The sequence below is a fragment of the Leptopilina heterotoma genome, unplaced genomic scaffold (assembly GCF_015476425.1).
Source record: "Leptopilina heterotoma isolate Lh14 unplaced genomic scaffold, ASM1547642v1 Lhet_223, whole genome shotgun sequence".
Classification (NCBI taxonomy): Eukaryota; Metazoa; Arthropoda; class Insecta; order Hymenoptera; family Figitidae; genus Leptopilina; species Leptopilina heterotoma.
The window spans coordinates 835,574-862,579 of NW_025110941.1; the positions used below are offsets into that span (position 1 = coordinate 835,574).

A 27,006-nucleotide genomic window follows, 5' to 3' on the forward strand; every position below is an offset into this window, starting at 1 on the left:
AGGATAGTGCCATTTAGATTGAACACATTTCGTCTCTCCTTATAATTATAAGTCAAATTGTCGCATGTAGTTGTAAGGATAAACAGGCCTACCAGTTTCAGACCCAGAAACGGGATAGGTCATTTCCGATGTAATTTGTCACCCTGAATCCAAAGCTGGCAGCGAAATTGCTCTATCACGTCAGGATTCTGAGATATTCTAACCTAAAAGAGTAAAAAAGGCCATTTCTGGCAACATTCGACTCTCCATAAAATCTACAAAAAATTTTTTGTATCATTGGAACAAATTTTAAACGAAAGTACAATTATTCATCTTTTAAAATATTCTACACCCGATCCGATCCGACTTTTTTTTACTAAGATACAACAATTTAAAGTTTAGGTTACACGACCTAAAAACTGAAAAAAGGAAGAAAAGAATAATTGGAAAGTACTTTAACTTAAGCATCTGATTCTTAATATTTTGGGATTGTTGATTAGAAAACCGATGTCAGATTTTCAAAATTCAAAATGGCGGATCCAATATGGCGTATGTCAAAATAAAAAATTGATCGGATTCGCTTGAAACTTTTTACTCGGGGGTTTTTGAGGTCGCTTATTAAGAATCTGGTGTCACATTTTTGAAATTTAAAATTATCGTGGATCTAATATGGTATTATATGTTAGTAAATTCGAAGAACGTAAAACTCGAACATTTAGGGCATAATTTATACACTCTTCTAGTAAAGAAAATTGAAAGTTTTATTTTTCTTTATGAACCTTTACACATTTTTCTACAAAGGATCTTCGTATAGTTGGTTTCGTTTTTAGAATATAATACAGAATCACTCCTTTGCTTATATCTGGACCTGTAAATACATCTTTTCTCAATTTAGATATCTATAGGTGTGAAAATCTTTTTTTCAAGCACTCAAAAGACTTTGAATTTTACGTTCTTCGATTTTACTAACATATAATACCACATTAGATCCACAATAATTTTAAATTTCGAAAATGTGACACCAGATTCTTAATAAGCGACCTCAAAAACACCCGAGTGAAGAGTTTCAAGCGAATCCGTTAAATTTTTTAAAAATATGTCGCTATATTACATCCGCCATTTTGAATTTCGAAAATCTGACATCGGATTCGTAATAAGCGACCTCAAAAACCCCCGAGTAAAAAGTTTCAAGCGAATCCGATGAATTTTTTATTTTGACATACGCCATATTGGATCCGCCATTTTGAATTTTGAAAATCTGACATCGGTTTTCTAATCAACAATCCCAAAATATTAAGAATCAGATGCTTAAGTTAAAGTACTTTCCAATTATTCTTTTCTTCCTTTTTTCAGTTTTTAGGTCGTGTAACCTAAACTTTAAATTGTTGTATCTTAGTAAAAAAAAGTCGGATCGGATTGGGTGTAGAATATTTTAAAAGGTGAATAATTGTACTTTCTTTTAAAATTTGTTCCAATAATACAAAAAATTTTTTGTAGATTTTATGGAGAGTCGAATGTTGCCAAAAATGGCCTTTTTTACTCTTTTAGGTTAGAATATCTCAGAATCCTGACGTGATAGAGCAATTTCGCTACCAGTTTTGGATTCAGGGTGACAAATTACATCGGAAATGACTTATCCCGTTTGTGGGTCTGACAAAATTCTAAATTTTGTAGGCCTATAATTTAAAAAGTAATGGTTTTGCTTCCTAATGGATTTCCTAAGGGAAATTATTGGGTTAGTACTACAGAAGTAATTTACTTTTTTGAAAAAAATTGAAAAATTGTTGAGGAAGCCACTTAAAGCATAGGTTGGTACACCTTAAAAATGATATAAAAACTTTCAATAAGTTAATATAAAAATACACCTGCTTGTGACAGAAGAATATTAGAATACATTCAAAAGTAACGGAAAAAAGTAGAGTAGAAAAATTGTTGCAGTCAACAAGTATCATACAAATTACAACAAAGGTTTCAGAAAAAATTTTATTGCACAAAAAGAGGGTAAAAATAGGTTTGCTTTCAAATGATTTGCTTTTTACGAACAGTGTACTTTTGTTTATTTTTATAACACTTGTATACTGTATAATTAAACTATAGTGGATTTCTAATACACTAGTATACTATAGACTATATATTGTATTTTGAATACACTAGTATGTTAAAATTTGTGCATGCTATTAATTATGCAGAAAATTTTTGCTTAGAAAGGAAAATTGTACTAGTTTATACGTTAGAATGAACGCGGTGTACCAATCTTTGCGGTGTATCCAAAACAACTTTCCTCTACTAACGTCTCTCCTGGTACTGTCTTTTACAACTTGTATTGCAGTTCCAAAAAATATTACTTTTATTATAATATTCATCTATATCTTAAGTTCGTTTACTGTTAAAGAAGAGATAAAGTGATTAATGTGAATAACGTTCTCAAAAACGTAAAGATATTTTATGTGCAGAAGGCGTTTTAGAACTTAAGATGTTTCTGAAATAACTTTTGAATAGACATTAATGTTTTAAGGATGTTTTTGTCTCAAATTGTTTTTCTTAATTTGACACCTTTCTATTTGTATGCATAGAGCAAGACCATCGAAGCGCAGGGAACGAAAGCGTAGACAACAACTCTAGTGAAATCAACTCCAATACTATTAGTGAGGCCATCAAAAAGAACTGTTGGAACGAAAGACAATCGGCGACTATCGTTCAAATTCTCCATGTCCAGAGGTTTTTCATTGCATAAAATTTCTCCTTCCCCAGGGAATTTCTTTGTCACCTTTAACGAAATACCACTTAAGTTCTTAAGCCAATCAATCCATCCAGAATCGGATCTGTATTTGGACCACAACCTCTTACAACCCCTATGAAAAATTTCATTAGTAAGCGAGGAAAGGAAACTAGATCCAGAAGAACAGGATTCTGTATCTCCGGAAACGCAAAGAGAACTAAAAACGACTTTTGAAGAAGCCATATATTGCGCTAAAATACGTTTCATATATCGACCTTTATTCTGGAAATTTTTTGATGAACGTTTCTGAGAGAAAAAAAGGCTTTGAATACCATATTTTGCCTTCGCAATTGCCCAAGTGCTTTTGCGAACCAGATACCTCTCCACATAGTGGCCCCGAATGATCAACTTATTAGATCTAATTTTTGATTTACGATTGGAGCGTGACTGGGTCAAGGAGTTAATAATTTTTGTCAAGTATCGACCTTTTCGATATAGCTTTGAGCCACTGACTCTCTCCTTCTTCACGCCTGTGCGCTTCATTCTTAAAAAGTAGTTTTCAAAGTATCGGTTCCTCATATACAGTCGCTTAGGTTTACAGATGAATCCGCACTTGTTCATTGTCAGAGAGGAATCTGATGTCACTCTCATTGATTCCAACGACTTGGATGATTTTAAATTCGAGTTGGATCCTTCAGGTATCAAGGAATGTAGGTTGGATATTGATTCTGGGGAATTCCTATTTATCAAGGTTTTAGAGGAATTCAAAACGTTTGAGGATTCAGAGGAATTAGCAGAATTTGTGATTCCCGCGGAATCGTTAATATTTATGGTTTCAGAATTCACCAATTTGTTTGCTTCGAAGGAATTAACATAGTTCGAGGATTGTGTGTCCGCTTCAACTGCCCAACTTGGCACAAACATTTTTACCTCTGATCCCTGTTCGGAGCACTTTACACATCCTGGCTCCAAAAGACCTTTTTCTACAAGACGTTCAGTAATACTCTTTTTCGTCTGCTTCTTTATCACGACTTTATACGTTTCCTGTGGTTGAGTTGGTGTGTTTTCTTCAGCATTAGTAGACTTTGGTTTTGGTATGGGTCGTTCTGGCCTTTGAAGGAAGGTTGTATTACGTTTGAGTTCCTGAACTAGTGGAGGTTCTGCTGTGGCCTCTTTCTGCAATTCCTGGAATACTTTCGAGTCTTTGAAGAGTGGAGCCCTTGGACGCAGTTTTTTAAAGTTGACTCTGAAATGATTAATTCTGTGAATATTTTTAATAGTTATATTTTTATGTTATATTGTACAATTTTTTTAACTTCAACTAGAGCTTCCATAGTAAATGCTATTAATATTTTTAACAAACTAAAATATAATAACCCGTGTAGAAATTGCGTAATGTCCCTTTATAGGTTTTACCTAGATTTCACCTTTTTTTAACTAGGTCCCAGTTTGTATTTTCCTTTATACCCTACTGAAAATGCCCACATTGCAATCCTACGTGAGATCTTTAGTGGGTTGGATATTGGATTTTAATTTTTTTTGTACTCTTTTCTTCAAAATCATATATCTTTGGTTCTCCTTAACGGATTTTAGTTTGTGACCTCTTAAATTGTTCGTATTAAAATATATTAATATTTAAAAAATTAAAATTAAACAAAATTATTTAAATTAATCGTTTTAACAATTAATTTAATTTTTTGAAAAGCCATAGAAAAAATATGCTACCTTCAATTTTTTTCATTTTTTTACCATTTGTAGCCATAAATGTCTTGAACTAGTCCTGAAATTTCCATCATGGGACAGCTAGTAGTATTTGAGAAAAAAATAAAACGTAAATCCGCACACTTTCATCTGTAGGTTGAGTATACGCACTTTGTTGTTTGCGCGGTCGCGTAAACAAAAACGAATCTATTCTCATCTGTCATCCTCACTCGTGATAATTTGTCAAATTCGGAAGCTATGACCACTTTTGAAATGTAAATAGAAGAAAATGATTTTTGTTTTCAATTTTGACAAATAAAAGCTTAAACTGTAATACAGTATAGATGTAAACAAAGCTTTTTTCTGCTACTAAAGATTGAAAAGTATTTACAGTTTTTAAAGAAAAAAATACGCAAAGAATAACTGTAAGACCTCAGAAACTCCCTCGTTAAAGAATAAAAAACCTCCTTTGCAATAAATTATTTTTATTCTATTTGAAAATCATTTAACATTTGTATATATATATATACGTTTTGTAAATAATATTTGAATTTTCAGGTTGACTTAACCAAAATAAAATTAGGAACCCCAAGCGAAGTTCAAAGTATGTATGAACCACCTCTAATAAAATACTACAATTTACTTCGAAAATAATATTTCCACTTACACATTGTAAAAAATCTTATTTTCCACCCAAAAAAATATAAATTTGTTGTTAAATAGTTATGATTTGTTAATATAGGAGATTAATATATTTCGATGTCAGGTTAGGTAGCAAAAGTGACGGTTTAGGTTTATCACGTTGGCAATTGTAATGAATGCATGTCTTCCAGTATTTTTCTTACTAGTTAGTAGAGCAGGCAACTTAACCACTCTTAAAATTAAACATACGCTGTAAATTCGGGTGGTTTAATGATGCTGCACTCACTGTATAGACATGACATTTACAACAAAAATTGTTTATAATAAATTTTTGTAAGATTTAAAATTCTTTATCACATCGAAATATTGAAGTTGACACCCTAAGCGAAATAAATCACAAGTTTACTAATTTTTAAAACTTCCTATTTTAATAAAAAACGTCATTATAATTCCACCAAATTTTTTGTTTTGTACGTGAAAAACATTTTTTTTTAGTTTTTCTTTGTAAATAATAAACCTACGTGCCGGAAATTTTTGGACATAGTCTGCTTCGGTAATACTAAGTTACATATTGAATAAGAAACAATTTCACTCAGTCATTTCTCAGAAAATTGAAGTGGTTCACTGTTGACGCTGGTTCAATGTAGCCTACTCTCCCCTAAATGGTACATCTATTTTCCTTAATTTTCGTCGCTTTATTTATTTTAAAACTTAAATTTTTTCAAGTAATGCATAATTTAGTATTGTACTCTTAAAATGTCTCTATTTACCTTTTAAAATATTCAATCCGTCATTGTAAAGGCGCGCTACAGCGCTATGCTCGGATTTAAGATTTATTTTTTTTTCTCGAAAACTACTGGCTGTCCCACGATGAAAATTTCAGGACAAGTTCAAGACATTTATGGCTACTATAATGGTAAAAAAAATAATAAAAATTGAAGGTTTCATATTTTTTCTATAGCTTTTCAAAAAATTAAATTAATTGTTTAAACAATTAATTTAAATAATTTTTTTAATTTTAATTTCTTAAATAAAAATATATTTCAATACGAACAATTTAAGAGGTCACAAACTAAAATCCGTTAAGTAGAACTAAAGATACATAATTTTCAAAAAAAAGTACAAAAAAATTGAAAATCCAATATGTCCGTCAATTTTTGAAATTTTTTAAAATTGCTTAAGGATTTTATTTATTACTACTAGAGAATATAATCTACTAAATTTCAACTGAATCCCAAAACCTAGTAAAATTTTTTGTGTTGAACTGACGTGGAATACACCAGGTATCAAATCCTTTTTTCTAATAAATTTCAATACAATTACAATAAATAATTTAATTTTTAAGGGGGGAGCCTCATTTAGACGGTCGAAAAATGCGTCATTTTTGGGATTTTTTTTCTCGGGTAAAATAACTTCAAACGGTTTGTAATTTATAGGGTACTTTAACCCTAGAAGGAGTAACTGGGGTGTCTGGACACCCCAAGCAAAATTCAAAGTATTCCCATGACTTAACCAATAATTTTTTTACGCTCAAAACCCGTTGATGATTTAGTTCGAACCTATCTTTTGACACCTGTATGTGCCGCTAAAAGTTTTGCTCTAGGAAGAGCTCTATCTCCCGTTAAAATACGTCTGGGGTGTCTGGACACCCCAGTTACTCCCTAACGTTAGAAAAATTGTCAAGATAGGTAAATTCAAATTTAAAAAAAATCGTTTTTAATCAGTTAAAATCATCTGATAAAGTATAAATTGATAGGTTATGCATGAAAAAGTTTTATTTTATAAAAAAGGAACATTTTTATACAAAAATTCTATTTTTATGAAAAATAGACATTCTGTATTTGTAACAACTTATGAAATTTGAGTTAAGATTTATTAAAAATTTATGTGCTGTCTCTACAGTCAGAAATTAAATTCTAATACGAAAAAATGTAGTATATATGACAGTCAAATTTAAATTATAAATTCTATATTGTTAATAATATTTTAACATATATTAGAGGTATTAAGAATTGTTAATTAAAACTTTGATTAAATATTAATTTACAGAATCATTTCATAAGTTATTAATTTTAATGTTAATATATTCAGATATATTAAGTTTGTAAAATTTTTAATTTATAACACCATTTTTAGTCAATATTAATTGTTTAAGTCCATTTTATAGTTCATTTTTATGATTTTCACTATTCGTCAATTGTCTTTAATTTCTTTCACTTCAGATGTTCAAATAATTATGTTTTTTGAAAGAAATACAAAAACTAATTTTTTCCCCTAAAAGTGTATCTATTTAACTTTAAAAACCTAAAATAGTTTTTAAATTAGTCAAATTTTTAAGAAACTACAACGTTTTTTGTAAAAAAAGTCAATTTTGCAATTTTTTAGTGTTTTTTTGGCTTTTTTCGAAAATTTTTTAATTTATCAAAATATGAATAATAGTATTGTATTCCTTACTGAAAAACCAATCAATTCATTATAATAAATTTTTTTACGTTAAATATAAACCTTATAAAACAAGTTTAAAGCGTGGGGTATCGGGACACCCCAGTTACTCCTTAGAGGGTGAGTAAATTAACGTACTCCTTCTAGGGTTAATACATGTTTTGACGGTCTAAAAAAATTTTTGGAGAAAAAACAAAACATTTTTAGTATGTAAATATACACGGCGTCCATGACACCTCATTTTATCTGTGTACATTCTAGCGCTCTGGATTTTTTTCTAAAACAAAGAAACCAAATTTTTCTTTAAATTTTAGGATAATACCTTCGATGAAACATTTCGATTTAAAAAAAATTTCGAGACTGATTATTTTTACCTACTTTTATGTTAAAAGTGATTTTTCGTGCATAAAAATTGACTTTAAAATTCCAAAAAAATATGAAATTTTTTTTTTCAAGAAACACTAAATGTCACATTGAAGATTATTTAATTATCTTTAAAATGAGGTATCATAAAGCCTGATTGGTTCAATAGGGTGTTCTTAATCGTGAAAACAAAATTAGAAAATGGTGTTTCGAGAAAAATGCGTTTGAAGTTTTTTTTTAAAAAGTGACGCGAAGGTCAAACAAATAAAAGTAGGGTTGCCACATAGAAATTACAAATTATACTCAAAGTGGTACCCTGAATAAAGAAAGAAGGCAGATGGAATGCCAAAACAGAAAAAAACTCCGAATTCTGGTGAACATTTCACCAGACGACGCATGAAAAATGAAATTTTGTAACTTCTTTGCAATAATACAGATATCGACTTAAAATTTGAAAGTTATATTCTTAAATAGTTCTAGAATCGATTAAAATTATTTCCAGAAAATCGATTTTTTTGACGCAATAAATGAGGGTCCCCACTTAATGAAATAATTTTTGATCCTTTGAATATTCTCACATTAGATCTTTAATGTAATACAATAAGCAAGTTCCATATCAAATCCTGTGTCATATACGCATAAAATCCTATGTGAATTCATATAACATGTGCTTTTACATGGGACTAATCTTAGTAGATAATGGGATTTTTAATGGGTTTTTGTGTAAGAACCCGCATAAGATCTCATATGGGTTATTTTTAGTAGGGTAGAACCCATGTTGGCACATAAAGCTGTTCTACCTGGATCTTACCCAGAAAATATACATAGGACCGTGTAAGGATTCGACTTATTACCTACCTAGGGTAATAATGTAATTAAGTACAAACAAAAAGCCTGATAAATTTGACATTTATCTACTTCTTAAAGTTTCAGAAGACGCAGGTAACAATCTGTAGTAAAAACTGCGATAAAATAGTTAGTTTTCCGCTGATTCAAAATTATAATTATTGTTAAATACTGTTTGTTAATTCCCTCTGGGCACGAAAACGTCTTTGTTCTAGAAACATTCCTAAAACGTTTTTAGAACGTTTCATGTCCGCTACATAACGGATTTATCCAATGTTATAAAAACCTTTTTAAGACGTTATGTGGAGGACATGAAACGTTCTAGAAACGTTTTAGGAACGTTTCTAGAACAAAGACGTTTACGTGCCCAGAGGGTTGTGGCCTTAGATCCAAATAATTACAAGAAATAAGCTCTTTGTTAATAGAATTGTTTCTCTATTTCATTGGCTAATGCATTTTCGCTGTGAACACTAGCTGGAATCAGGACTAAAAATATATAGGAGATATAAAATAAGAGATATAATATATACATAAGAGATATAAAATTTTACAAATACACAAAAATCGGAATGAAATTCATTTATCATAGTTTTAACTTACCGCAATTGAATATTGCGAAACATTTGTTTTAAAAATATTTAGGGTTGACATAATCTATGCAATCATTCGTATGATAATAGATTCCTTAAATAATAGTGGCGATACAACAATAATTTGTTAATACAATTTCGTGGTTAGAAATAGATAATAAGATAAAATATTTTTAAAATAAATAATAGGACAAATCATTGTTTTGGAGGTAGAGCAACAAAAACATGTGCTCAAATTGGAAATAAATAGATAACACTTGCCATACAACAACGGTTCGAAAGTTTACAGAATTTTCATTTTTTATATGATACAATAAACAAACAGTATTTAACAAAAATTAAGGTCCTTGAAAATACCAGAATTATAATTATGAAAGAAGAGTTCGACTTTATCAACCAATAGTGACATCTTTTAGATGTCAATTAAACTCTTGTTTTAGAGTTAGTTATAAGATAATCGCAAAACATATGATTTTATGGTCTTTTTATGGTTTTCACCATGTGCGGCAATTTCTACTATGGTTTTAATAATTTACGCACAAAAATACGTAAGCATACCCGGCGAGCGTAATATTAATAGGTTTAAAATTTACCCTGTGAAATATTCATTTCTTGATAATTCGAATTTGAAATGCTGAATTTAACTGTCATTTTTAATAGCTGCTCTGGTTACGATAATAAATCAATAAAAAATTTTACAATCCTTATTGTTTATTTATAACTAAGATTGTCAAAATATGTACGCTGACTATAAAACACACCAAGAGTATTGTTTTTTGTATAATGTACAAAAAGATGGAATCATAAAGGTACTTCACTATTATTGGTTACTAGGGATAAATAATATATTGTACTATTTTTACAATGAACTTTTCATTTATTTAAACAATTTATTATTGCTAATTTATAACAATTCTGTAAACAAAATAGAGAAAAGCAAATTGGCATATTTGGCAGCTTTTATTGGTATTAATATTTAATGTTAAATCAATCAATTAAATTAAATATATTATATTAAATTTGCTCTAGTTATTATTTTACATTGTTTAGACAAATTAATTGTTGATATATATTAACTTTTTACCCATTGCACATAGAAAGATGTAGTTGTTTTCTAATCTTGCAATTTTCGGACCTACTTATAATAATAACCGATAAATGTTAAATTGCTATTTTAGCATTTGTTTGAACAATTGTTAAAGAAATTGGTGTTATTTTTCAATAGGAAGACGCAATTTTTGGACCTTTTTATAATAACCGATAAATATAAAATTTCAAATCGCTATTTAAGCAATTGTTTAAATAAATAATTGTTGTTATTTATTAACTTTTCTCCTATTGCCCCTAGAAAAACGTAGTTTTTTTTCTGATTTTGCAATTTATGGAGCTAATCATATAGTAACTGATAAATATTAAAAGTCGATTCGCCCATGGTTGTTTCCTTTATCATATTTAATAAAAATAATTGCTAAAATATTGATTTGACATTTAATATTTATCAGTTATGATAAGTAGCTCCATAAATTTCAAAATTAGAAATAAATGTGTCTTTCTAGGTGCAATGGGTAAAAAGTTAATACATAACAACAATTGTTTATTTAAACAATTTTTTCAATAGTTTTAAGCAGTTTAACAAAATTTCTTATTTGGATTATTAACCACTTCACTGGCAGGGCGTTCCAAATGGCGTTCCACGCGCCGAGGCCCAGACTGTCAAAAACACCGAAATGGCGTTCCTAATAAAACTTTATTTTTAAAGAGTGTACACTACTTTTAATTTCTACAAAGCAATATTTCTATAGTTTAGACATCAGGGAACAAGATTATCCAATAAAAATTTCAGTTTTTGAGATTTTCAATGTTTCTTCGAACGTTGAAATAGTCCATTTTTACCACTTTTCAACAAAAGGGCCGTTCAAAAAATACGTAACGCTTTTTGTGGGGAGGGGGGGGGGTCAAGCTATTTGTTACGGTCAGCAGAAAAAATGGCGCTAATGTATACAACATTGCGTTACATGGGGGGAGGGGGGTCTAAATTTCCGAAAAATAGCGTTACGTATTTTTTGAACGGCCCCAAATGGCGTTCCACTTTTTTTTCAATTTATACGCAGTAAAACTCATATTTTTTATTTAAAAAATATATTTATATACAGTATTATAAAATAATAATAATGTAATAAATTAAAAATAAATATAAATAATTAATAAATAAAATATTATAATTATTAATAATAACAATTACTATTATTGTTATAATTATTATTATAATTATTGCATTATATTATTATATTATTGTATATAAATATCTTTTTTTAAATAAAAAATACGAGTTCACTGTAAAAATAGAGCGTCTTGGTTTAAGACGTTTACGTGGTCACTTCTAAGACGTTTATTAGCGTTTTATTTGCCTTCTAAAATGCATGTATTTTGAGGTTATGTTTTTCATTTAAGACGCTCAAATAAGACGCTTATTTACATAAGACGTTTATAAACGTCTAAACATCTTATTTTGAGACGCCATTTTTGCAGTGTTGTATTGCATAAATATTTAAAAAAGTGGAACGCCATTTGTTGAAAAGTGGTAAAAATTGACTATTTCAACGTTCGAAGAAACATTCAAAATCTCAAAAACTGAAATTTTTATTGTGATAATCTTGTTCCCTGATATCTACAATATAGAAATATTGCTTTGTAGTAGTTAAAAGAAGTGTACATTCTTTTAAAATAAAGTTTTATTAGGAACGCCATTTCGGTGTTTTTGACAGTCTGGGCCTCGGCGCGTGGAACGACATTTAGAACGCCCTGCCAGTGAAGTGGTTAATTTAATACTATTTATTACTAAAAAAGTTAATTGTTTTATAGAAATTTGTTGATTTCTAGTTTTATTTGAAAATGCTATAAATAATCAATAATAAATTGTTTAAACAAATAAAAAAATTATCGTAACATTAATAAACTATATTACTAAGCAACATAAAACAATTATAGTAAAAAATTTCGATTATGTCAAGGTTTTTTTCAAATGTAAATAGAAAATCATTGCAGGGTAAAAAATACCCTGCCTTACGGTTGGTTTTATGCCGGGTTAAATTAGAACCGGGAAAATATATAGTCTTGCTTCAAAGGAAGGAAAACATACTCTAAAATCACGAATCCACGCTATTTGGCTATGTTTTCTTGGCTTTAAAGCATGTCTTCACTGTTAGAAAAATCTGTATTAAATTTAATAAATTGTAGGTATATGAAGCAAATATGCAGTACCATCATTGCAATTTAATATGCATTTTTAATAAGATTAATACACATTTATTTTAAATGTAATACAAATTAAATAGAATTTCAATGCTGGTATTGCATATTTTCTTCATATTATACAATTTATTAATTTTTATACAGATTTTTCTAAATGTGTATATTAGTCCATGCGAGAGAAGTATAGGTACCCGTGTAGAAATTTGTCGTGGCCTTCCTAAAAAATAGACTACAGCTAGATAGCATTTGTCGTGTAAAATTATTCTGAAAAACTGTCCTGGCCCCGAAATGTTAATGTACAGTTTTCCCCTTTATTTTCTTCGCTATGAAGACAGTCTAGAATCTGGCTAAAATTTGTCTAGGATACTGAATTGAAAATTCAGTACAAGTTCGTATAGCAGGTTGTCCAAGAATTAGCTGGGCACTGTCTAGGACGCTGACTTAAGAATTTAGTACAAGTTCGTGGAGAAGGTAGCTCTGAGAGTCTACTAAGCTAGCAGACGAAATCAGTTCTTGACGTAGTGCTTGATGAAAAGAAACCAAGAGTCTACAATTGTAACTTATCTTGTTGTGAAGATAAAATCAAATTTATAAATCTAGTGAAAAGTTTTCAGTTTTCCATTTTTGAACAGGGACAGTGTACAAGTTTAAATATATTACAGCGAAAAGAAGATTTATTAGAAAAAGGACATGTGATGTCATCATTCATAGTCTCAGATTGTTTTTCATATTATAATGTTCATAATAAGTAATAAAACTTTGGTAATTTTAAGTGAATTTTTTGTGATTGCAACAATATAATATACAATTAATTTTATTATCGGTACACAAGTACGAATCTTTGTAGTGAATGTGTTTGTGATTTAATTAAAGAAAAAATCCAATGTAGCAAAATATGTTACAATTAATTTCAAAAATAATTGTAAGAGGAATTGTGATAATAACAAATACTTTTGTATTACTCTTTTGTTTGTTTAAAAGTTAAACAAACAAAAGAATAAAGTTGAAAAATATTGTTCTATTATTTATAAACCTAACAATTATTCCCAGTATGTAGAAACTGCTTATTTTAATATCCAGGAACTGGCTAGGAATGATTTATTTTACTAGACAAGGACTAGACAAAATAACTGTACAAAATCTTGACGTTGCTAGCGTTACATCCCTCGTTCAAGCCTGTCCATTTTTCCTATCTAGTTGCTAGATTGAATCTAGCGCAACTGGACAGTTTTTCATACACTTCCACTGTAAATTTCTACACGGGTAGTGTCAAACTATTAAAGCTAAGTTTTTCTCTCCATGTGTAAAGATATTCTATTTTTGTTTCTAAATAATTATAAAGTAAAAAGAGGAAGAAGAGGCGCGCTTAGCGCGTCAAAATTTATCTAGTTATAAATAAAGAATTATTACATACCCTAGAACTCCCTTTTCTGAAAGTAACTCTTCCTCAACTATAATAAGCTGGGCAATTTCTTCGTCAGTCAAATTCTGATTCGGAATCTCTTCACTATTTTCATCTTTCGGTTTCTGTGGCACTTCTTCAATGACTTCAATAATTTTTTCAATGCTTTCCTCAATAAGTTCTTCCGTGACAGCTTCTTCTACTATCGGTTCTGCAGATAGTTTTGATAAAATGTCTTCCACCGGTTCAAGAGGTGGTAAATCATCCAACTAATAATTGATTAGATTTTAATTTACTTATACATTCTTTTCTTATGTTAAATTAAATTAATAAGCTTATACTAAGGAAATCCACGAAACATTTAACTTTTATAACAATTACAAAGTAACATTTGTGTACAGCATTAGAACAAAATATTATTTCATCTCCAAGGAAATAGCTAACTGACATCTTTTAAGAAAATATATCTGAGCTCCTTTTTATGAAATTTCTAGTACGGCGTAGAATGAAAATAAAAGTTCAAGGTATTTCTAAATACATAGATAATAAAAAACAAAAAATTGTAGACCTTCGTCGTTTATGTGTTTCTAATTGTAATCTTGCAGGAACAATTTAAAGATATTAATAAAAATTATGATTTTATTTAAAATTATAGATTTTTTAAAGGCAGAACTGCAATCTCACACTACCGCGTCCGTGAGTATCAGGACGCCCCTTTTTTCATGAGTGGAAAAATGCTTAAAACGTAGAAAATAAGAATGACAAAAATTTTTCGTATTTTTTTCCTGAAAGCTAATGAAATTATGAAAAGACTGACACCTGATCGAAGAATTTTCGTTGACTATTCTGTCAGATACAGAAAAAATACTGGATTTTGCATGCTTTTCGTAATTTTTTCATTTCTCGAAAACTAATTAACTTTTTTAGCGTTCTTGGTCTTGTTTCAATCTCTATTCAATGTAGAATCTAAATTAATTAATGGTATCGTGATATAAATTTTTCCAAAAAAATTTGAAACTGTGAAAGTCGGATAAAAAAATTTTGAAAAACAGATTAACACTTTTTCAACAAAAAAAATTTCTTTAAATTAAATAATTAAGTAATTAAAAAGCTTTTTTGAATTTTAGTATATCTATTAAATGAACATATTTTACATTGACCTTTTTGACACTTTAATATTCATGATAATTTTTTGAATTTTTTTAATCCTACTTTTACGGTTTCAAATTTTTTTGGAAAAATTTATTTCACAATACCAGTTAATAATTTAGATTCTACATCAAATAGAGATTAAAACAAGACCAAGAGCGCTAATAAAAGTTAATTAGTTTTCGAGAAATTAAAAGATTACGAAAAGCATGCAAAATCCAGTATTTCTTCTGTATCTGACAGAATAGTCAACGAAAATTCTTCGATCAGGTGTCAGTCTTTTCATAATTTCATTAGCTTTCAGGAAAAAAATACGAAAAATTTCTGTCATTCTTATTTTCTACGTTTTAAGCATTTTTCCACTCATGAAAAAAGGGGCGTCCTGATACTCACGGACGGTAGTGTATTTCAAACAAGGCAGTGTATGGTTGGTAGGTTTTTAATAAGGCAATGTAGATACTTGAACACGTATACAAAGTGACAACAATGTGTCTGCAAATTCAAAAAAAATAATTTTTTCCTTGAAAGTAAAAGTTTCGTGGATTTTCTCTACTACGTATTTAAAATGTTTTTGTATGTACATACTGGAAGCAAGATCATCGATCAGCTCACGGGTGCCCTAGCAATAACTGAACGGATTATTATGCGCTAAAATGAAAAGTATCATACATCGCGGCCATACAAACGCAATAGATTTCAACAAACTAACCCTCTGCCTGTTATACACACACTAAGGAGCGGTTGCACAACTTTTTTTAATCAGAGTTTAAATCAGTGAACTTGGTTTAGTAATATTAAATGTAAAAGAAGCTATCAATTATCCGAATCAATTTAAATTAAACATCTTAAATAAATCTCAATAAGCTCATAGATTTCATATGTATCGACAGCACAGCTGCCCGAATACAGAAACAATCAATTTAAATTGATTCGGATAATTGATAGGTTCTTTCATATTTAATATTTAACTGCCGAATGATAAATTCACTTTCTTTAATTTGGTTTAGTAATGTAATTAGATCGAGTTCAACGACTTAAACTCTGGTTAAAACAGTTGTGGAAATGGCCCTAAAACATTTCACTTCAAATGTAAATAAACTAACTTTCAATCTTAAATTAAAGCAGTAACTAAAAACAAGTTACTGTGGTTTATAGAAAGTAAGTATCCTATATCTTAAAGAACTTTAAAACAATAGGCGTACTGAAAAATTGCACCAATGATGCAATTCAATATTACTATTCTTTTAAAGTACCTTATAACGTCACCGATAGTAGCTAACCAAGTAGCACGCTGTATCACCTGAGTGTCATGGCGATATCTATCGGGGATATTCCTGTGATACTGAGGAAGTATCATAATGTCCGCCTTTTTGAATATCCCTGTGACATTCCTGCGATATTGAGGAGATATTGCCGTGACATCGAGGAGATACTGCTGTGATGTTGAGGCGGGATATTGCTGCGATATTGAGGGAATATTGATGCGATATTGAGGGAATATTTCACAAAATTTTTGCTATAAGTTTAAATTTGGACTTATAGAAAAAATTCTGTGAAATATTCCCTCAATATCGCATCAATATTCCCTCAATATCGCAGCAATATCCCGCCTCAATACCACATCAGTATCTCCTAGATGTCACGGCAATATCCCCTCAATATCGCAGGAATGTCACAGGGATATTCAAAAAGGCGGACATTATGATACTTCCTCAGTATCACAGGAATATCCCCGATAGATATCGCCATGACACTCAGGTGATACAGCGGTAACTTTCAATAACTGCACGGAACTGATTTTAAGGTTTTTGTCTTAATAGGGACTTTCATGCACTGGTTAAAACTTACGAGTGGTCCATCTTGGTTAGGCAATGATCTGCGTATTAATCACGAAGGCTGATTAGTGACCGATATGGGGAATCCACACTTCGATCTAAGAAGCTAAGCGTAACGCTTTTTCGAGGCGCTTCCTATCCTATATAAGAAATCTCTAAACGAAAATCTCTCGAAATATAGTAACGCCTATCCCATTGGTTGCTTTCACTCGTGAGCTATACTCAATTGGCTGAATTCATATTTTCTATCTTTGTCTTTTAAACACTTGAAATAGAGAGGTTCATTCACTATATACGAACATATACTTACACATTAAAATAAAAGTAGTGTGGGTAAGAGGGCTATATTCCCTTTATCCAAATCTTTTTCATCATCTTCGTCTTTCAAGTACTTAAAAAAATAGTCTCAATCTTTTTTGGAAATACGTTCGTGAAAATCGTTATCTTAATTAACGCGATTCCTTTAGATATATTATTGACGTAATAAAGTGATTCAATCTAATTAAATAAATTATAAATTAATAAATATGTGCTTTTTAAGGAAACTTATTTATATTTCATTGATTATTATTGATAAGAAATTATTTAGATAAATATAATTGTTAAATAAATTTAATTGAATTAATTTTTAAATGATTAAGTTTTATATATTTAATTTATGTAAATAATATTAATATTAAATTTATTCTAATATAAAATATTTAAAATTGTTAAAATTAAATGTTAAAAAATGTTATGAAAGATTAAATTCAATATAAAAATTTTATACATATTTTAATAACTAATAAAATAATTAATTTTACTAATGTCTTTCATTGCAGATAATAAAACGTATATTTATCTGTTTCATCTGAGAAGTGTGTATTATCTATAAATTTAAAAAGATTAATTCTAAAAGAAATTATTAAAGAAATACATAAACCAACAGAGAAAAGAAGGTCAGAAGAAACTGACAACATTAATAATAAATAAAAGTGTTTGGTTATTAAAAGAATTTTATTATTATATAACGTTTTAAAATTAATAATAATTATATTATTGATTTAAAATAAATATACACTACAGTCAGAAATTGTCGGTACGAACGACGGGCGAGCTAAGAAAAATTGCTGCATTTTCCAATAATAAACTACGTTAATTTAATTTCAGCAGCAATTTTTCTTAGCTCGCCCGTCGTTCGTACTGACAATTTCTGACGGTATATTGTATTTTAAAATTTATTTATTATTAATTTTTTATTATCCTACAATTTTTTGTTTTAAATAAAATTATATTTATATTATAAAAAAGTTTAATAATAAATAATATATAAATAATTAATATATTCATAAGGGTATCCAGCGGTCAGGGAAGTCAGGGAATTTTAATCAAAATCAGGAATTTTTTTAAATTTCATAAGAAATAGATTTTTTTTATTTTTTCAATTTTCAGCCGACCAGATACTTGAATGAGTGAATCACTTTCGTTTATTGGTTCTCTTTCATTTTTGAAATCATCATCAAAAGGCTTTTCTAATTTAAAAACTTTGTGAAAATGATTTTAATTTTATCTCATGGGAACGCGGCTTTAGATCGTGGTTTTTCAATAAACAAATAATTAAATTATTTTATCTTTGTTTTTTTAGATTTTATGTGTGTAATACTTTGTTTACAACAAAAGAAGGTTTATAATGATGATAAATAAAGTGTTTAAGTTCACTATCATAAAATTACGTTAATATTTACCAGCTCACATAATTTTTTTTGTTAAAGATTTGTTATAAAAAAGGGAAGGGAAGAGTCAAGGGAAAGTCAGGAAATTTTTTTCTTAGTACTTGCAGGACACCCTGAATTAATTATAAAATAAATGTATATGTATTTTATAAGTAAATAAAATTTATTTTTGAATAAATACCAAGAACCGTTTCGAAATTGCTTCCTCATAGAGGAAGGATTGTATTAGCAAAATTTTTGATTGTGATTTTTTGACATATGTATTTACAAACTTTTTTTTATTATACCTAATCTTTTAGTACTTTATGCACGAATGGGCAATATAAAAAAATTGTTATGTAATTTTATCTCTGAAGTCCAGAAAACGGATTTTAAAAAATTGTCCCGATGTGTATGTGTGTGTACTAACATTACATTTGCCTCAATATCTCAGAACGAGAAAGAGCTAAAGGCCTCAATTTTTTTTAAATTGTAGGTCTCCCCGGGGGACATAAAATGAGAGTATTTTCAGCCCGATTCATAAAGTTTAACTATATTTTTTTTGCATTTTTCATTTTGTAAAAAAACGTTTTTTGGCCATAACTTAAAAAAAATGTTAGGACACCTATAAATGTTTTTCTTTAGTTTTGTAGACTTTTTTCAGACGCATCTTTTGAGCCTTCATTGAACATTTTTCGTCTATATTAGCCCGAGATATTAAAGTTTTAAAAATCTAAATTTTTCGAAAATAACACTTTTTTGAAAATTTTGTTGAAAAATATAAAAGTAACTTTAAAAGTATCATTACCAACTTGTAGAGCATTAAAAAACGCTTCGATTGACATATTTTTGAACCTGATTCGGTGAAAAATTATCAATTTATTGGTATTTGAAAAATCAAAAATTGTGAAAATTAGGCCTAATTTTTGATGATTTTGTTCGTATTACTTCATGTAATAAATGTTTTTTATAATAAACAAAATATGATCATTTATTTTATATAAATATATATGTCTATTTTTTATAAATTATGTTTAATTATTTGATTTTTTAATTATGTTTTGAAAATTAATTTTTCATCGTCAAACTCGAAACACTGTTGGCGCGCAATTGTCGTCTAGTGTTTTACTATATCTATATACATAAGAGCGTCACGAGAAAGCGTCCCGCTTATATGCATCTTAGATCGAAGTGTGGATTCCTTAATACAGATGGACCATCTATGGATGACAAAGTTTTGCCTACCGTAGATATGAATGGTCGGGCAGACTTTGGCAACCATGGTCGGTCCAACTTCAGTAAAGTTAGTCGGGCCAACCATGAGTAAATATGTCATTGGACGATGTCATTTATTAATAAAAATAAATTGTTTACTACAAGAGCATATGATGGAAATTATATCTTAAATTGATCACATAATCATCGCATATAGGTACATATACGTATAGAGAGAAAAAATATTTTATAAACTGCAGATTGTGGGACCTACTATGGGGCCTAGTTGTGCCGATCATCAATAAGTAAGATTTTCAACTTTGGGGGTCATAGTTTATTAGACCATTGGTCCAACTATAGGCCACAGTTGTGCCGACCATCAAAAAGTATGTTTCTTATCTGTGGCAGCCATAATTTAGTCGATTGTTATTCCAACTGTGGACGAAGGTTGAGCCGATGTTTGGTTGTTAGCATTTGCCACGGTCGGCATGCTTGGTTGGACCATCTTTGACAGGAATTATCAACCAAATTCGGTCCACCTTTGAGTGATTTTATTTTAAATGCTTGAAGCTCTACAAGCTGAATTTGAATAAAAATTCAAAAATTATCTCATTATAAGACTGAATTGTTAAAAATCAATTCGTTTTTTTATTTAAAAAGTAAATTGTTTCCATATCGATATAATTATCTTAAGAAACATCTAACTCTAAGAGGATAATTGACATCTAATATATTTTACTATTGGCTGATAAAGTCGAAATCTTCTATCATACTTTCCTGTATTATTCACCACAATAACAAACCTTCGTTTCATAAGGGTCTATATCCTCTAGTCCAGAACGTTCTATATAATTTCCTGAATTATTTTTTTCCTTGTACCGTAAACTGGGACTATTAGGAACAAAACTTTGTTTTTGGGTGAAGTTAATGCTATCGGCGCTGTGTAACGATAATATGTGTTACTTGCTTTTGAAAAATTGTTGCTGCGGTAACTGGAAATACTATTGAATGCAATAATTGTGACTGTTAATTATTTTGTGAATAGTAGTAGCTTGTAAGTGACTTAATGTGTTTTAGTAAAGTTTTAAACGTCTATTTTGTATTTACAGTAAGATTTATGAGACAAAAACCAAATTCACAAACGGCGGGGCTATAAGGAACACAATTCTTTCTTTCGAATTGTTAAAGTGTGTTGTCAAAACGCAAGTTTTTCGTTATTTCTTTTGTTTTTTATCACCTAATTTGTTTCGTTTTTACACTTATTTTAAATTGTGGGTGTACTTTCGAGTAATAAACAATATTTTAATTAACTTTAAATACATTTTCCAATGGTTTTTACCTCCTTGTTCCTAATGCCCCATTTTGTAATTTTGAAAAAATGCGTCTTTTGCGTCTTTTTTGCTTAAAATTCACAAAAACTGTAGTTGTTGCCCCAAAAAACTTTTTCTTAAAAGCGGCTTGCGTTGTGCATGATAAAACGGGACTAAATAAACTGAAATCAAAATCAATGGAAAGTTTGTTTGTCTAAAAATAATTATGAAAATCATTTTCTTGCGGTCAAAAAGGTAACCCCTTAAAAACAACCTTAAAAATCTATATTTTTTTAATTAACTAACTGCAATTTTTTTATTTTTAAATTTACAGTAGCCAAACTTTTCTTATTGTGTTTTATTGTTTGAAAATATTGCCAAACTTTTAAGTAAAATTTTTGTACATTTGGTCCTTAAAGGCTAAATTGATGTAAGATAAGTAAAAATTATTGAGCGATATTGTATATACAAATATTAAAGGGCATACAGCATTTTTCGTGTATATAGTGCTGCCGCCGCTTGACAATTCCTTCTTTTCCTTCCGCTAATCGCATTTACTAACTGAATGAGTGACCAATGATCAAGCTTTTAGTATAGGAAACGTCAAAACAAACTTTATCTACCTGCACAGATTAGGGTTGTATTTAAATTGGATAACACCCGTCAGGTAGCAATGTACGGAGGTGCCCACGCTGCCTGATTGATATTTTCCCTTATGATTGCGCGTAGGGCGAGTTTTTCTTGCGACGAGCTCAATTGTAACACGTGTTTTACATAGAGAAAACCAGTTTTAGGTAAACTTACTGTCAAATCGTCAAAAAGTTAATACTTTTCGATAGGATTAATATGCTCCTCTTCCAAAATGTTTAACTAATAACATCCTATTAAAATTTTCTAAAAATTTTCAAGTTTTATATTTTTTACGACTTTAAAGGAAGCTAAGATTACCAATTCTTGGTTAAAATTAATATTTTTCAAAAAATGAACAATTTTTTTAATTACAATTATCCCAAGCCGAAATTAACTATAGGCGTATGGGCTCTGACTTGGGCTTAGTACTGATAATAGATCAGTAATGGTTAGTAAGGATTTTCTGTCCGGGCCAGTAGTACACCAGTAGTAAAGCAATTCTGGAGAAGCATAACCCCTAATGTTTCACTACGTTTTTGACATCTAAAATTAGGAAAGAAAAAGTCGAAACAGACAAATTAGAAAATTGGAATTTTATTTTGCAATACGAAATAAAATTTTTATTTAAATATTCAGTCCGTAATTTGTTAATATGGTTAATAAGAATACGTATTCACTTTAACTTGAAATGTGTTAGAATAAATTATTCTATTATACTTTTTTCCTTAGGAATTCGTGTTAATTCATTTATTTTGTTATTTATACACGGAAAGAAATCTGCTAGTATTATACCATTGGGCGGCCAATGGACTTATTTCATCGGACCCCCACCACTACTTTTCAGGCCGAGTAGATGCTATTAGTCCATCGCTGCATACTAATATTCTACGCAGAGATGGACTAATTCCATCTACTCGGCCTGAAAAGTAGTGGTGGCCTCAGATGGTATAAGTCTATTGGCCGCCCAATGGTATAATACTAGCAGATTTCTTTCCGTGTAGGGGAACATAGTCAAGGTTGGCCTTTGCAAATGCTTAACGACAATTTGAACAAACATTTTCTTGATAACATTAACTAGGTTTAGAGAATTGGCAAACACAGTCTAAAAAAGTTCGTCTTCTTACAAATCAGCTGTCAAAAAATGAAATAATCTTCAAACTTCCTGCAGATGAATCACGGAAATTAAGAAAAAATAAGGGAATTTATTTTTCACCTGACCCTTATAATGGTCATCCAATTTCTGAAGAGCAAATTAAACTTGTTGAAGAATATTATTTGAATGATGACTTGGATTGTACTAAACAGAGTCTCAATGAAAATTACGTGATTATTCTTCTTGAAAATAGGGCGAAATTTAAAAAAGTGAAACGTTTCTTGACGCGAAGCCATTAAAGATGTGTATAACATCTTTGTGGAAAAAACCCACTCGTGATATTGTAAATTAAAAATTTTATTCACTACGCCTACGGTACAAATGGGTCATTAGTGATACTCGATGAGAATGATGTGTCTGCATTTACTGCTCAAATTTCGAACTCTGTCTAATAGCTCTTATGCACTGGTCAGCTTTCGTGATTTTTTATTAAAATGCTTATAACTTATTAAATACTCAAGTATTTGTAATAAATTTATAAGATTTTTAATCCTTAAAAACTCATTTAATTAATAATGTACTTAAAAACAGTAGCTATTTGTTATTTCAAGAAAAAAAGCATAATATGAGATCGTATCCTTAAGTGTCCGACAACTATATTATCCTATATTCGATACGCCATTTTGAATTTTTAAAATGTTTCTTCCAATTTGTATTTAGGGACCATAAAAATAATAAGTTTAATAATTGTAGATAAAATATTCTTTATTTTTTTAAATTTATAAATTTTGACCAAAAATTATTAATTTTAGCTCACTTTGAGGTCCTAAAAAATATAGAATTTGAAAGTTTTTATAAATAATTAATTGTATATGTTGTTATTTATTTATTTATTTACAATGTCCCTGCGGTCAAAAGACCATAAATGGGTTACTAAGGAATACAAAAAGTGTGTATATAAAAAAAAATTATATTAGTGTATTATCGCAAATTCTCTGTGTATTGCACTAAACATCTCAAAAATGCTGACTGATTAGAGAAAAAAAGATCCAAATCCGTACGCATATTGTCAAACATTCTGTTAACATGGTAACACGCAAATACTATAGGAGAAGTCGAAGAGACAATATTTTGTTTGTTTAATTGATAAAAAGGTTCAACATTTCTTGAAGACAACCTCGGAACTCTAAAAAAAATTTCTCTCAGTAATTACGGACAATCGACTTCCCAAGCAGCACGTAAGCTTATCTTGACATCACTGTAATATTACATTGGAGATTCGTCATATTACACTTTAATATTACAGTGATCTTACTGGGATATCAAAATGTCCGCCTGGAGGTAATACTACGTTGTTATATTAAGAGAATGTTACCTGGTAATATTAAGGTAATATTACACTGTAATATTAACGTAATGTTAAGGTAATATTCAGATAAAATTAGAATAATTTTATAATTTTGAAAAAAACATTTCACAAAGCTGGACTTGAACCCTGAACCTTGTGCACAGTAATCAAGAGTCTTACCACTGAGCCAAACGTACTTATAGTGTATTAAGATTTTTGATGAAATATGAAGAACTTTAAAAAACTTACAAAGATTATATACCGTTGAGAATCTTAATAGACTACAAGTAAGTTTGGCTCAGTGGTAAGACTCATGATTACTATGCACATGGTTCAGGGTTCGAGTCCAGCTTTGTGAAATGTTTTTTTCAAAATTATAAAATTATTCTAATTTTATCTGAATATTACCTTAACATTACGTTAATATTACAGTGTAATATTACCTTAATATTACCAGGTAACATTCTCTTAATATAACAACGTAGTATTACCTCCAGGCGGACATTTTGATATCCCAGTAAGATCACTGTAATATTAAAGTTTAATATGACGAATCTCCAATGTAATATTACAGTGATGTCAAGATAAGCTTACGTGCTGCTTGGGTTAAGACCTAATAATTTTAAACAAAAAGGTGGCCGCAGTTATTAAATGGCGTTCAGCTAGCGTCATGAAACCAAAACGCTGACATAATAGTAAATAGTCGCAACCTCGGTTAGGATATATACCATCCTTCTTAAAAGCCATATATTTTAAAAACCTTTCTTGAATCGACTCAATTTCTTTATTATATTTATCGTAGTAGGGATTCCAGATTATCCTTGCATACTCTGTTCGTGAACGAATAAATGTGTTAAACAATAATAATCGATATGTACTAGGTTCAGCCCAGTGCCCCGAAGAACGAATTAGGTACCCCAGAGCACTCGCCGCAGCAGAAACCGTATTAGTGATATGTTCATTAAATGTTAGGTTAGAAGAAAAAGTCACACCAAGATCGCAAGTAGAAAAAACACGTTCCAAAGACACATCAGCCAACTTGTAATCGTAAAGGACTGGTGCTTTACCTCTATAAAAAGATATGACGTGAAATTTTTTAAAATTAATAGAAAGTTTATTGGTCAAACACCAGTCCCTCACGCAGTCAAGATAAGACTGAAGCTGCAGATTATCTTCAGGTGAGAGAATAGATCGGTAAATTATCAGATCATCGGCATAAATTAAAATGTATGATTTGACAACATTTGTTATATCATTAATATAAATTCCGAAAAGTGGGGATCCAAAGGATGAACCCTGTGGCACCCCACGATCAGGAATAAAAATTTTAGATCTGAAATTTCCAATTGAGACCCGGTGCGATCTATCATTGAGGTAGTTTAAAAGAGTAATTTTAAAGTTAAAAGGTAACTGCAGTGTGTCGAGCTTCTCCGCCAAAATATCATGATTGATACTGTTAAACGCTTTTGAAAGATCCATATATATTGTATCAACTTGTTGGCCCATTTGTATGCAGTCGTTCAAAAAATGTAAAAAGCATGTGAGATTAGTTACAGTAGTTATGTGAACATTCCTGAAGAGAAGTAGAATAATCGCATAAAAAAATTTTGATTTTTGACGATTTTAGTGTAAATTTACCAAGATCTGTTTTTATAACTTTACAGGCACGATTAAATATTAATTTGACCCTTACAGCGCACCCTGGGTGTACGACACCAATATTCTAGCTTTTTACTCTAATATCTCGTTTAAATTCGTAAAAATTAAACATATATATTTTCATGATACCAAAGAACCCTTTTATACAAATTTTTATCTTTCCAATTTTAAAATCAGATCAAAATTCAATGGAAATAAAAACCCTTATATTCAAAATTGTAAAAAATTCTGCATTAATTAAAAAAAATCGACATTTTTAATTTTTTAATTATGAGGTCAGAATTGTTTATCAAGCACTGAGAAACCTTTTGGACTGCTGCCAAACTACATAGGTGACAGCAGATCTATTATAGTTTTGGTGCACTGCAGACTAATTTCACTGTTCGACAAAATTTTGCTACAAGAATAAACGATTGTGATCATCGCGTCTCAATTTTGAGAAAAACAAGGTCAAAATGTCAAAAAATGGCACTTTTTGAAACACTATAAAAAAAGAACGCGACGTGATAAAAAGCTCAAATATGGCTTAAGTGAGAGCTCGAACCCTCAACTTTAACATCTAAAAGCAATAAACTATTTAAAATAACTCAAAATTGTGGGGAACAACTTTTTACCAATATGCCCTATATGAACGGTAAAATATTATCTGTTGGAGGCGCACGCGGTAAAAAGTTGTTCCCCACAATGTTGAGTTATTTCTAAATGGTTTATTGCTTTTGGATGTTAAAGTTGAGGGTTCGATCTCTCACTTATGCTATAATTTGAGCTTTTTATCACGTCGCGTTCTTTTTTTGTAGTGCTTCAAAAAGTGCCAACATTTTTTGACACTTTGACCCCGTTTTTTTCAAAATTGATACGTGATGGAGTAATTTCACTTACAGATTCGTAATCAACGACAAAAAAAACATTAATTTTGTCGACCAGTGTTTTTATCATGTGACTGTTCAAAATGAAGGTAAGCATTTCACAGAAGTAGTAGCTACTACTTCTGTGAAATGCTTACCTTCATTTTGAACAGTCACATGATAAAAACACTGGTCGACAAAATTCCTAGGAACGCTATCTTTATTCACACGCCCAAAATTGAGAGCTCACGTGCAATAAAGGGGACAGGCAGTATTTTCTTTGTCCCCTTACGCA

General features: G+C 29.8%; 1 protein-coding gene across 6 annotated transcripts in view; it reads right to left on the reverse strand.

Moving 5' to 3' along the window:
* LOC122502218 (titin-like) overlaps nucleotides 1-27,006 on the reverse strand; it is a 128,887-nt gene that overhangs the window by 60,365 nt on the left and 41,516 nt on the right. For all 6 annotated transcript variants that reach the window (XR_006301621.1, XM_043612158.1, XM_043612155.1 and 3 more), the window contains 2 exons: nucleotides 13,949-14,205; nucleotides 3,629-3,944 (listed from right to left, as the gene is read on the reverse strand). Coding sequence is in view for 5 of the 6 variants with exons in the window: in XM_043612158.1 (XP_043468093.1) it covers nucleotides 3,629-3,944; nucleotides 13,949-14,205 (573 nt within the window). In the remaining variant the exon portion in view is untranslated. The remainder of the gene's footprint in view (nucleotides 1-3,628; nucleotides 3,945-13,948; nucleotides 14,206-27,006) is intronic.